This window comes from Pygocentrus nattereri, chromosome 3 (assembly GCF_015220715.1).
Source record: "Pygocentrus nattereri isolate fPygNat1 chromosome 3, fPygNat1.pri, whole genome shotgun sequence".
NCBI lineage: Eukaryota > Metazoa > Chordata > Actinopteri > Characiformes > Serrasalmidae > Pygocentrus > Pygocentrus nattereri.
This window is the reverse complement of record NC_051213.1, coordinates 40,768,142-40,782,552: the sequence shown is the minus strand read 5'-3', so window position 1 is coordinate 40,782,552 and position 14,411 is coordinate 40,768,142. Positions and strand designations below refer to the sequence as shown.

At 38.0% G+C, this 14,411-nt stretch overlaps 1 protein-coding gene across 8 annotated transcripts in view; it reads right to left on the bottom strand.

Moving 5' to 3' along the window:
• Window positions 1-508: 508 nt before the first annotated feature.
• dync1i1 (dynein, cytoplasmic 1, intermediate chain 1) overlaps window positions 509-14,411 on the bottom strand; it is a 28,753-nt gene continuing 14,850 nt past the window's right edge. For all 8 annotated transcript variants that reach the window (XM_017715978.2, XM_017715979.2, XM_017715980.2 and 5 more), the window contains 8 exons: window positions 13,884-14,009; window positions 10,981-11,127; window positions 10,407-10,520; window positions 6,021-6,154; window positions 5,716-5,860; window positions 4,563-4,703; window positions 2,913-3,038; window positions 509-2,790 (listed from right to left, as the gene is read on the bottom strand). In XM_017715978.2, the coding sequence (XP_017571467.2) occupies window positions 2,680-2,790; window positions 2,913-3,038; window positions 4,563-4,703; window positions 5,716-5,860; window positions 6,021-6,154; window positions 10,407-10,520; window positions 10,981-11,127; window positions 13,884-14,009 (1,044 nt within the window). In that variant the 3' untranslated portion in view covers window positions 509-2,679. The remainder of the gene's footprint in view (window positions 2,791-2,912; window positions 3,039-4,562; window positions 4,704-5,715; window positions 5,861-6,020; window positions 6,155-10,406; window positions 10,521-10,980; window positions 11,128-13,883; window positions 14,010-14,411) is intronic.

The window sequence follows — 14,411 nt, the reverse complement described above, 5'->3', positions numbered from 1 at the left end:
GGCCTTGTTGTAATTCAGTAGCTGCATACAGGTTATATATACATATAGGTTAGTGGTCATTATTGGTTGACACCACAGAGATTTCCAGTGGTTGTATGATGTATATGCATGATGCATGCGAAGTACTGTAGTGGGAGAACACTGATGAATAAAAACATTAAAACCATATAAAATCAATCATGAATTCTGTCAAACTGATGAGATTGAGGGTGCTGCACTACATAACAACTCTAGTTCTAGGCTTTCCTAAACCCCCCCAACCCCCCCCCCCCCCGTAATAAGTAAACTATTACTGAATATACAATAAAAAAAATATATATATATTAATAAGATAAGAGATCCAACTTTTAAACTGTGTATATCCACTGTATATGTATAACTTTACTTGTGTGCTGTATAACTGCAAATGTTCACTGGAAACACATTACATGTATTGTGTATACACTTTATAACTTCATACCTTTATGTGAATAATCACAAACACAGGAATTAGGCAAAAACACCACAATGTGTCTCACAGCATGTTTATTCAGTATGCTAATTGCTAAACCATTATGCTAAATCTTATTTTGAAAATATGCCTATATAGAAAAGAACAACATTTTTACTCTTGAACATTAAGGACGGGAAAAAAAACATTTGTATTACCTCATACTATCCATGCACTTCCAATCAGTATAAATTAAAACCTAAAAACAAACAAAAAGCAAAAAACACACAGCAGCAGCCTACAAAATCAAAAGCACTATGCCCAGTATACCCTAAATTAAAGTCGCTGCTTACTTTGATACTTGCGACCCTCCCCCAAAGCCCATTTATCACTTCTCATGTGCATGTGTTCGAGACTTAAATCTCACAGTCCCTGCTAATCAACACTCGTGTTATAAATAGGCCTGTTGAGGCAGAAGCACAATGAAGTGTGATCACAGCAAAGGATGGATATGTGATCCTGCTATATTTGGCAGGGGTGGGGTCAGCGCATGAATACTACCAGTTGCATAAAACTTCATAAGAACAGCTCTGATAAGACATTCCATGTCTGTCTCATTCTAAGATCTTTACTGTTGAAGTGTAATGGCTCGAGTTTCAAATTCACTTCATGTAATCGCATATTTCAAACATGCATTCACAGAATTTAGCAACTGCCCACTTGCTTCTCCTACAAGTGAGCTCCAAGTCAACAGGTTTTCAGTTTTTTCCTAGGCATCAAAATTATAGTACTGTGGAAAAGTCAGAGATCAGCCTTCATTTATATCATTTACTGTCAAGATGGCCAATTAAGGTCATTAAGCTGTTCAAGAAAAAAAAGCAGGAAACACATATTAACAGAAAATCCCACCATCTAAATATTAATTTTTTCAGTATTTACTGTGTCCCATTTTTGCCTTTATTACAGCTTCCATACTTTCTGGGATCCATACTTCCAGTTTTTCAATGACACCTGCAGGGATATTTTTCCACACCTTCAAAATTTAGTCTAAGAAGCTGGTTGCATTTTCTGCTTCTCTCGATACAAGTAATCCCGAACACATTCAGTGAGGCTGAGGTCTGGTTCCAGCAGCTTCTTTGTTTGATCTGCAAATGTTTTTCCTTTTCTCAGGACACATCCTTTCAGAGTCAAAATTATGTCTTGTCACACTGGAAGGATGGCCAGAACCACCTGTGGATTTCTTTAGATCTGAAGCTAAAGTGGAGCATGATTTTCTTCTGTCTCTCAAAGATAAAAGCTTTAAGTGCTGTTTATCATATATGGGCAGTTTTGGTGGCCTACCAGGTCTTATACGCTTGTTAGGAGTCATTTTTTTCACTATATCTTTTAATGATTTTCTGAACTCCAGTTTGGGAAACTCCCATTTTTTTTTATTTATTAAGTGCATTATTTTATATCAAATGTCCTTAGAAATATCTCATAACTTGTCCTTAGTGGCTGTTTTCCTGGAAATGAAATAAACGAAGATCAAACTGATCTCTCACTTTGGGACAGGCTTGTACTGTCTGTGGTAAATGATGGCAGCACACTCATTTACTAACTCATCCTCTAAGCCACTTATCCTCCTGGGTCACAGGAGGCGCTGGAGCCTAACCCAGCACTCACTGGGCGGAAGGGAGGAAAAACCCTGGACAGGTCATCAGGCTGAAAAACCCTTAAGTACTCCTTTTACCTCCAACACCTATATCGTTATTAACTTCATTCATCTAAATGACTGCATTCAAGCTGTGGAATGCTATCCTACTGAAGAAATGACCCCTAAACAAAATCTTTAAAGATTAATCAACTATAATGGGTATAAACTATTAATCAATACCAATATAGATGTATGTATCAGTGCATCTTCACAAGTTATATCTGGGACTTCCCATCAGTACAAGTGAATGAAATCAGATTTGCTCAGATTTAACTAAATGATGAGTTATTTAAGTTGGAAAGTATTCTAGCAATTAATAAATGACTTCATAAGCATTGCTTTTGGGCAGCATTTTAAAGCCACGTTTGTTTATCATGTATGTTGTTTACATTATTAATGACAACCAATTTATTTTATTTGACTTCCTCTTCATATCTACTTTTTCCAACATGGTTTGCAATGCGATTCAGAATGGCCCCAAATCCTGATATTTATCATCTGCTCTCATAGCTTTATTGTACTGAATGTAAATTTACACACAGGTGTATTGCCTTCAGCCAGTCATTTCTACGGCACCTTCCTCTTCTCCATCTGCATTTGCTCGGATTTCAACGAGAACACGTGCCAGTTGGTTCCAGTCGTCTGAATGGGGCACGGCCAACTGCTAAAATACATAAACACGAACACATTGACCCTCTGCATAGCACTGACCACCAGATGTGTGCTATTGCTGAATTATAACTAAAAAACAGACACTGACAGACTCATACATTTCCAGAGTATTACCTCTCCAACATCATAGATCCACACTCGTCCCTCTGAATCTCCTGCTGCTACTTCCCGGCCTCCAGATGCCCACCTGACCCGGTTCAGGGCGCATGACCCCTCAACTGTCACACTTGCAGAGGGAACCTGGTAAAGATGATAAAAGACACAGATGATTTTGTATTTAACATTTCTAAATTGACCCTTAACTTTACATCATTGGAAAGTTGGGTGAAGGATGGTCAATATCCCAAGAGCTTGGAAGGTGACAACTGTTTTAAAAAAATTTGACCTATTTCCCATCTCATAGTTGTTTTAGCTTAACCTATTGGAAAAAAATAAAACACAAAATATAAAATGTGCTATAATTTCTGCACAAGCCCCAGGCAGAAAATATGAATTTCACATCGGTATTAGTATAAATTAATTTAACACTTCAAGACACAAAACTAATTTTAACGTGATCACACATTTTTCACACATTTTTTTCACACGTAATACATTTTAGCAAAAAAATACAAGTGAGCAAAAACCATATGCTAATTCACATGTAACATTCATGTGACCTTTTTGTAAGTATGACATATATATAATATTATTTTGCCATTAATTCCTTAAATTTAACCCAGAATTAGACCAAAGAAAGCCACAGAGGATCACATGAGTCTTGGAATTTACACAGAGAAAAAATGTAGTCTTATAGATAAACAGACAAATGGCATGTTTTCTTAGTCAACGCTACAGCCAAGTCTTTTTTTCAGCTTTAAAACCATTTGTGAAGTTACTCAGATGACAGTAAATGTGATAATGTTACTCCATTAAATTTATAGTAAAAACCATTTTCCATTTTAATGGTCGTGCCGTTTATTGGTGCTCACACTGTGACAAATTCAGTGCCTTTTCTAGTGTATCTGTGCTCCCAAATTTTTACACTGCTGCACTGACATTGAACCATGTGCTGCACTGGGTTGGTATGACCAACAGGTCAAAACAAGCTCAGAACAAAGTGACCACTATGCCCTGATCTTTACAAAATGAGCCCATCTGCTTTCTGTTTCTCAGCAGTTTGAGATGCCCCCAGTTTTATTCTGCAGCATTGCAGCTTGGTGCTCTAGATTACAGTTTTTCCAGGGGGTGAATGCAGATTGTGTTTAATGTTCTCTCTTGTGTGAGGGTCACTTTACTCTTATGGTTGGTCTGGGATCCCCCCCCAGTGTTGTTATATTTTTTAGTGCTTCTGGATTAAGTTATAGGACTTTATGACAGTACCTTATATACATTCATAATATCAGTAGCTTCTCTCAGTCAATGAGCTGACTAGCTTACCAACCAATTAGCACTCAGTAGCCAAAACACAAGTGTCCTACAACATATAACCTGTGTGCTGTAGAGAAATGGAAAGATACTGGTAAGTTTCCTTTCATTTTCAGCAAAATACATTCTTCTACTTTTCAAAATTAAAATGAGTAAGGTCCTGCATAAGTGGTTGGAAACAAGTTAAATTTGCTTTTAGTCATTTAGCTCCATTCATTCACTGAGGACTTACGGGAGCCCTCTAGCATTCAACGGTCATGTTTCTGATATACGCACTACTAAAGAAAGGCCTTAAAGAGTCCTACTCTGGTGTGTAGAGTTAAACATATCCTTTAGGTTAGATCTAGGCCTGCTCACCTCTGTATCATTATTGAGGTTCCATAGATCTAAGTGACCCATTCCATCCACTGTGGCAAAGAGAGCTGGATGGACAGGAGACCACATAACATCATAGACATAGTCAGCATTATCCTCAAATGAGTAGAGTGGTTTGTTGTGCTGTGTGTAAAGAACAGAGAAACAAAGTAGATGCAAATCATCTCAACAAGCTTAACAAGGATATAGTTACTCAAGTGGAGCATAGAGGACATATGAAATGGAAATACAAAGCAATGCTGTATATGGATGTATCAGTTATAATTAATTGGACTGCCATTTCAGCCTGTCTTGGAATGCTGTTTTACATGTTCTACTTGGAAATTAGGCAATACTTTTTTAAAGGGGCCATGTCATGGAAAACTGAATCCTCACATTTTAAATTGGTTTGATGCATGTAAACAATGTAAAAAGTTTCAAAAGGTTATTCAATCCCTTGTCCATATGCCCATATCAAAGAAAACACATTTTACTTTCATTTTTTAAATAGCTTAAATAGCTAACCTAACCCTAACACTGCTAAAGTTTCAAAGCTCATAATTCACTGGTCAGTGCATACAGTCCATATAAGGAAACAAAGCTGCAAAAACAGCTTGTTTTGAATTCATTAATTTTGTGATTTCATGAACACTTATATCATAAAACAACACTTACACTTGATTTTAGCCATACCTGCCTATTCATCCTACAGCAGAATATCCCATTCACCCTGAAGTTATAAGGAGTGTTTCAGCCCTGTCTGCCTTTTTTGACTGAGGTACTATTTATGGCAGCCTATCGGAACAAAGCTAATTTACGTATTCACGCTAAAAGACACGGTAATATAGAATAACAAGAGGTTGGCAAAATGTATGGCCTTTTGGGTACATCACCTCAAAATTCCCTGCAAATGGATTGTATTTACTATATAAATAAATTACAAGAAAATCATAGCATATGGGCCCTTTAAGAAGAAAAAAAGAAAAAGATGACTCATTTAAACATTAACCATTAATTTAGTTGTAGAGAAGAAGTAAATAACTGGTTGTAAAATATCTGGCTTGTTGTAAATATGGTTGTCTGAAGCCATACCTAATCCTGATTATTCTAAATCCAAAATCAGTGACAGCATGGACAGATGAAATACAGCTCTTACTTTAGTTGACCACAGTTTGACTGTCCAGTCAAAAGATGAGGTGGTGAACAGGTGTGAAAAATCGATGGGTCCCACTGCATTATGGCAACTGATGCCAGTCACAGGCCCCTGGTGCCCTTCAAACATTTCACCAATGCCGGCTTTGCTGTAAACAAAAGTCAAGAGTCAAGGAAGAGCAGTGGCATTATATATCCGTCCATCCATCCATTTTATAAGCTGCTTCTCCGTCAGGGTCACGGGGAGTGGCATTATATAAAGTGTATTAAATTAAATAGGTCTATTTTATATGACATGCAAGTGCTGACCTGCCATGTCGTGAGGCTGTGTAAACGGTCCCTTCCTCACTGCCCACCACAAAGTTGTTCACATCACCAGCAGGGAAGGCCATCCCAGTGACTGCCACGACCTTGGACTTGTTGTAGACCAGCTCCATACTTTCCTGTGCAAAAGCAATGTCCACTATACTGTTCTAACATACTTTAGCATGCATATGTCAAAAAGGAATAGTTTAGTAAGAAATCAAATTAACTTCACTTTTATTTTCCCCTTAATTCCTTACATAGTTGATTTGCCAAGACATGCTGACGTTCGCTTCTTTAGTTTGTACTGGAGCTATGAGGGCAATTATGGTTAAGCCACAAGCTTAACTCATCACACCCTTGCCTCAAATTATGTTGGGCTGTAATCTTAAATAGACTTGCTTATATAGGTTCTGACACTGTATGACATACTATTATCTATACAAATGGACAGATGTTTGGACAAAATTCAAGCTTTAAGGTGACTACTACAGTTTCTCCTTGGTACCTGACATCCAGCAGCATATGGTTCCCATCACATTTATATAATACAGTGGATGCAGTACTCAGCATAAGACAGGAGAAAAGATGGAATATACTGTGAAACTAATGCAGATAAACATTTATTCCAGATACATTCAACATCCATTTTATTAGAAATTCCTAATCTAATAAATAATTTGTCAAGCACCCTCTAATTCATCTTTGATCAGTTTTTGACCACAGCATGACTTTTTTAGTTATGTGAAACACTTGGCAGACTGATTATATTTGGGTAAAGGGGACAGTTGTGTAAATTTGAACAAACTTTTATATAATGCTCCAGGGGTCTCGAACTCACATTACAGATTACTAAACATGCATGGTTGCTTCAGGTTTTTGTCTGAAGGGTTCCTCTTGCATGTAATGCTCTTTTTGCTTTGAACACCATAAGCATCAGCCTAAGCTGATTTTACATAGCTCATGTCTGGTATATAGTTGCATGAACTATATACCCATGAAATGAAATATTTAGCTGCAGAAAAAAAAAAAAAAAGATTTACAAGCTGAATTTAAGGACAAATTGTAAATATGTGATGGGACGTATAAAGCTGTCTTGCACGCTGATTGTTGCAGGATGGTAGTTGGAGGCTCCTGCTGTAAACCAAGGCTTAGTCTTCCACAGCCAGTTACGCAAGTGCTTTCCTGGTGTCTTTTAAATATACGGTATATGTTTGTACATACACCAGAACAGAATCCACACATGGACAAAATTGTTGCTAATAATTAATTTAAAAGAATTAATAAATTTACTTCATTTACTTCAATAAATCAGACACTGCTTTGGATTGTACAACCCCAATTACAATGAAGTTGGGACATTGTGTAAAACAAATAAAAACAGAATATGATGATTTGCAAATCCTTTTCAACCTATATTCAATTGAATACACTACAAAGACATTTAATGATCAAACAAATGATTTTTCAAACAAACTTGATTGTTTTATGCAAATATTCACTCATTTTGAATTTGATGCCTGGGACATTTTGAATTTGATTTTGGGACAGGGGCAACAAAAGACTGGGAAAGTTGAGGAATGCTCAAAAAACACCTGTTTGGAGCATTCCACAGGTGAACAGGTTAATTGGAAACAGTTGAGTGTCATGACTGGGTATAAAGGGAGCTTCCCTGAAAGGCTCAGTCATTCACAAGCAAGGATGGGGCGAGGTTCACCACTTTGTGAACAACTGCATGAGCAAATAGTCCAACAGTTTAAGAACAACGTTTCTCAACGTGCAATTGCAAGGAATTTAGGGATTTCATCATCTACAGTCCATAATATCATCAAAAGATTCAGAGAATCTGGAAAAATCTCTGCAAGTAAGCGGCAAGACAGAAAACCAACATTGAATGTCTGCGACCTTTGATCCCTCAGGCAGCACTGCATTAAAAACCGACATCATTCTGTAAATGATATTACCACATGGGCTCAGGAACACTTCAGAAAACCATTGTCGTCGCTCCATCTACAAGTGCAAGTTAAAACTCTGCCATGCAAATCGAAAGCCATATATCAACAACACCCAGAAATGCCTCTGGCTTCTCTGGGCCCGAGCTCATCTGAGATGGACTGACGCAAAGTGGAAAAGTGTCCTCTGGTCTGACGAGTCCACATTTCAAGTTATTTTTGGAAATTATGGACGTCGTGTCCTTCGGGCCAAAGAGGAAAAGGACTGTCCGGATTGTTATCAGCACAAAGTTCAAAAGCCAGCATCTCTGATGGTATGGGGGTGTGTTAGTGCCCATGGCATGGGTAACTTGCACATCTGTGACGGCACCATTAATGCTGAAAGGTACATACAGGTTTTGGAGCAACATATGCTGCCATCCAACCAACGTCTTTTTCAGGGACGTTCCTGCTTATTTCAGCAAGACAATGCCAAGCCACAATTTGCACGTGTTACAACAGCGTGGCTTCACAGTAAAAGAGTGCGGGTACTAGACTGGCCTGCCTGCAGTCCAGATCTGTCTCCCATTGAAAATGTGTGGCGCATTATGAAGCGCAAAATATGACAACGGAGACCCTGGACTGTTGAGCAACTGAAGTTGTACATCAAGCAAGAATGGGAAAGAATTCCACCTACAAAGCTTCAACAATTAGTGTCCTCAGTTCCCAAACGCTTATTGAGTGTTGTTAAAAGGAAAGGTGATGTAACACAGTGGTAAACATGCCCCTATCCCAACTTCTTTGGAACGTGTTGCAGGCATCAAATTCAAAATGAGTGAATATTTGCAAAAAACAATAAAGTTTATCTGTTTAAACATTAAATAACTTGTCTTTGTAGTATATTCAATTGAAAATAGGTTGAAATATAGGTCGCAAATCATTGTATTCTGTTTTTATTTATGTTTTACACAATGTCCAAACTTCATTGGAATTGGCGTTGTAGTTCAACAGAATCATTTAAAAAAAAACAAAAAAAAAACAATGATACTGGCATGTACAAAAATATAATATTTTGTTGCACAAACTTTTGAGGCAATCACTGCAATCAAGCGATTTCTGTAACTCTCAATGAGACTTCTGCACCTGTCAACAGGTACTTTGACTCACTCCTCGTGAGCAAACTGTTCCAGCTGTCTCAGGTTTGAAGGGTGCCTTCTCCAGACTGCATGTTTCAGCTCCTTCCACAGATGATCAATATGATTTAGATCAGGGCTCATGGAAGGCCACTTCAGAATAGTCCAATGCTTTGCTCTTGGATGTTTTTAGCTGTGTGTTTTGGGTCATTATCCTGATGGAGGACCCATGACCTGTGACTGAGACAAAGCTTTCTGACACCGGGCAGCATGTTTCGCTCCAGAATGCCTTGATAGTCTTGAGATTTCATTGTACCCTGCACAGACTCTTAACACCCTGTGCCAGATGCAGCACAGCAGCCCCAAAACAAAACTGAGCCTCCTCCATGTTTCAGAGTAGGTACATTGTTCTTTTCTTTGTACGTTGTGTTTTTGTCTGGAAAGCTGACGTGACTTCCAAAAACTCCAGTTTTGTCTCATCTGTCCAAAGGACATTCTCTCAGAAGCTTTTTGGCTTGACAATATGCATTTTCCAGTCTGGCTTTTTTATGATTTGCTTTCAACAGTGGTTTCCTCCTCGGTCGTCTTCTGTTATCTTTTTGGAAATTGTTCAGGGTTGATCGGTTACCATTCGTGTTATCTGTCTCTTCAATTTGTCATCAATTTTTCTCTTGCAGCCACATCCAGGGAGGTTGTCTACAGTCCCGTAGACCTTAAACTTCTGAATAATATTTGAAACTGTAGTAACAGGAACATCAAGCTGTTTGGAGATGATAGTCTAATAGCCTTTAACATGTTTGTCTATAATTTTCTTTCTAATCTCCTGAGACAACTCTCTCCTTAGCTTTCTGTGGTCCATGTTTAGCACAGTGACTACTTTTCACCCTTTAAATAGGCAGACTGACTGATTACAAGTTTTAAGACACCTGTGATGCTAATTGTAGAATACATTTGAGTTTAACATGTCCCTGTGGTCAAATTATTTTCAATCTTTTCTAGGAGTACCATCATTTTTGTCCAGGCCTGTTTGATTAGTTGGTTTTTTATAAATTATTCCGTTGAACCACATTTCAAAGCCATTCTGATTTTCATTAGTTGATTTTCAGTAAATTTTTATTTCTTATTTCTTCTGTCAGTTTCAAGTTTTTTTTCATTATTTCAATTTCAGTGACCATTGTGGGTTTTTCTTTCTTTAACAGAAGGGTACAAACAATTTTGTCCACGTGTATCTAGTGTAATAACAAATGAATAATACGGAGCTACTACATATTTAAGCTACTGATATTCAACATTTGTATACATTTTGTGAGATACTGTGTTTCGTTTACCTGTGGTTGAGAGAGCATGTCTAAGCTCCAGGAGCACATCTTGCCATCTGTGGACACAGTGATTAGGTTGTTGGCATTTTGGGTTCCCACCACATTGACGCAGTACACCGGGTGCTGCAGAGAGCAAAGCAATTGTGTAACTAATGCTGGACATTTTTTTACCAGATACATTCACCATCCACTTCATCATTATATTATTTATAACCTCCAATCTTTATGCAAAATTTGTCAGATGCACTCTTACTCATTTATCATTGACCACAGAACTGCTGTTGACTACATATTACCTGTGTGGGGGACCATTCTTAGTAGGACACGGCAGTGGCATGGTAGTATGTGGCAGTGGAAGCATCAGGCACAGCAGTGTCTATGAGATCAGTATCACTGCTAGGTTGAAAGTGGTCCACCACCCAAAAACATTCAGTCAAGAGTAGCTCTGTGTTCTAAAACTGACCATTGATGAAGTGCTAGAAGATGGCTAGCACTAACTGTGCATCAACACATGAGCTACAGTCTCTAACTGTACACCAGCAAGGTAGAGTTATAAAGCAGTTAAGTAGTAGTATGTTCTTACAGTGTGAGCAGCAGCAGATAGAGGTGTCCTTTGTACTGGTGTCCTCCTGTGGCTTCGATTGTCCCACAGCACTATCTGCCCTGAGTAAGTGCCTCCAACCACCAAGTTTGGGTGAAACTGTGCAAAACCCACTGACATCACAGATGACTGCAGGAGGAAAAACATGGGATAGTTTCATTATGCAGTGCAATACAGCTTAGATTACTGATGAGGAAAGCAACTTAATGTCATACTTAAACCACTGTTCAAAAGTTTGGAATTGCCATACTGATCATTATTACTCAATAATAGCTTATACAGTGTAAATTATATGGTTCAGGAGTGGTTCAACAGCTCCAAAAGTGGAGTGGCAAGATGGAAGTAAGTCGCTCACTGACTAACTTAAACTTTCATGTCTTGCTAGCTACATGTCTCTATAAACCTACTCATAAACAGTGTCTTATTTTGACCCTGCACTTTACTGGTTTCAGCCCCAGATAGCAAACATCAGGTTGTTTTCATACCCAGTTCACTTTCTGAAGTCCATACCAGAATTTGATTAAGTTGGTTTCACACTGCAACAGCCTAGGTGCATCAGATCAAACAGAGTGCTGGTTTGTGTAATGGTCAGACATTTTGAAATAATACTAGCAGTCATTTACTCTCACAAAAAGGGATGCTGTGGTCACAGAAAGCAGATCGCCAGTCTATCACAGGGCTGACACACAAACATATACATTCACTAGGGGCTAATTAGCATGTCTAATTGGTCTGACTGCATATCTTTGGACTGTGGGAGGAAACCAGAGCACTCAGAGGAAGCCCATGCAGACACGGGGAGAATATACAAACTCCTCAAAGAAAGGACCCTGGCCACCCAGACAGGAATCTAACCCAGGCCCTTGTTGTTGTAAGGCGACAGTGCGACCCGCTACTCCACCGTACCACCCTATGTGGATCACAATGAAAACCTTACTTGGTATATACTTCTTTATGACTGGTTTGCCAGATTGAATTTAACTGATTTTCAAATTATGCTTGCCAACTTGCAATTGTTGCCAGTGTTCTAACAATTTGTCCTACCAATCGGATGGTCCGAAGTTATTCTTTAAATGCTGGTAATATTTTCTGATAAAGTGATTTAACCTATCAAAATATCCCACCTATACATTTCAGTGCTGGCAGCATTTTCTAACTAGGTAATTTAGGCTCTCAAAATATTCTACCTACAGTTTTATGTAGGGAGCATCCTATAAATATGTGCTATGCTAGGACTATTTGCAAAGGTTCTTTGGTGTCTGTTGGAGAGTTCAAAAGTCAAAATGAACCAAAATAAAACTAAAAAAGTTTGATAGGCCCACACCAAAAGTAATGTACATGTGAAAGCACCTTTAGGGTGATTTTATACTTACTAGTTTGGCTTCCTTGGTCTAGACCAGGCAGAAAATACATATATTATTGCATTTTAGTTCTGGTTTGCTTAGCATTCATATGATATCTTTAATATTAAACCAAAAGATGCAAACAAAAGTCATGCAGGTAGAAAGCCACATGGCAGATTTTATCACAGACTTTCTGAATAGTGCTGTTCATTGTTGTATCTGGGTTCAATGGCTTAATTTATGTCTTGTTTTATCTGTCTTGTGATACTAGAACAATAAGCCACGAGACTTCCTGCATTACTGTGGTTTTGTATGATGCAAAGCATGGTGAAAGCCCTGTAATACAGCCTCAAGTGGCTTACCGCTTTTACAAAATGCAGAAATCTTGGCACCTTAATTTGTAATATAATGTATGTGTGCAGTCAAATGTATATACAGTGGGGTAAAAAAGTATTTAGTCAGCCACTGATTGTGCAAGTTCTCCTACTTAGAAAGATGAGAGAGGCCTAATTTTCATCATAGGTACACTTCAACTATGAGAGACAATATGAGAAACAAAAATCCAGGAAATCACATTCAGAATCAGAATGTGATGTTCTGCAGAGGGTTCATTCTGTGTTTGATCCATTTAGACTTTGTTGGTCTGTACAATGTCCGTACTTCAAATTACTGGCCCACTCATTTGGGGCACAGACGACAGCGTTCTTACACTAACGAACTGCACTAACAGAGCAATCACGCCAGGGTTTGTTTTAATTGAACAAAACCTTTCAAGTTTCAATAGGCTGTTAGTTTAGCAAGGTAGCAGTAAGACATTTATTTAGGCATTCACCTCATTTAGGGTGAAGCAAGACTTAGCAGGTTTCGTTAGATTAAAACAAACCCTGGTGCAATTGCTGTTAGTGTGTGAATATTTTTAAACTCACAAGGACTCATCTGAAAGCCCCCCCCCCTCAAACGCATACTCTACACTCACACACACACACACACACACACACACAAACTGACATTCAAGTGAATGTCCCATAGTTTCCCAGCAGAACATTACCCATAGCATCACACTCTCTCTATCAGTCTTCTTCCCTCACTCTCCTCAGCATGTTTTAAGGTGATGCCTGTGCTAATGATCGATGATCATTTCTATGAATAGCTATTTGAGTTTCAGTGACTGCTTTTTTATTATTATAGCATTTTAAATATTACTTTAATTATAAATTCATTCTTTTTTTATACAGCTTTCTTAACTACTATGGAATCATCTACACCTCTGTTCATAATCAAATATTTCTTTATTTCTTCAAATTCCTGCAAACTGTTTGATATTTACAGAATATTAATTTTGTAGTACAATCATTTTATACAATCATATGTAAGTAGTTTTTATTTAAGGCAGTGATTGCAAACTTTTTAAGTTAATTAATGAGCACTGAGATTCAATAGCTCAAGCCCATTCCTAGTTTCTAAGACATTTTCTAAATATAATGAAATTGTTACAAGAAATACATTATAGGATCTTTAAGAACAACCAACCGAAATTCTTACCTGACAGTGGAATATGTATTCTGGAGTGGTCCTCTTAAACTTCATGTTCCAGACCAGCACAACTCCATCTGGTTCATGTGGAGCATCCTCATTAGTGTTGTATGAAGCCACCAGCAACTCAGAGTACTGAAAAAATGTAAAACAACACACACACACACACAAAAAAACATTTCTGTCAGGTATTAAGAAGTGTTACAGAAAAAGCATTCATAACCATGAAACCCTTAGTCTGTGGCATTATAATGTTAATTATGTTGATAGAATGCACATTCCTGTATTATGGTGCTAAGCTACTAAAAACGGGCTGGCTGCTGAATGAAAAATATGTTCAACATGACTTATAGAAGACACCTGTTTATTAGCGTTGTGCTATACAAATTAGTTCTAAGGAGCAGAGAAGTAAACTTGGCTCTGTAGAAGGCTTGGGTGATTTGCCAATAATAACACCTCATTTGGCATTAGTGATGTGTAATTATGCTACTTAACCTTTTACATGCAGGTTAGGCCATTTTCTTGGCAAATTAGATG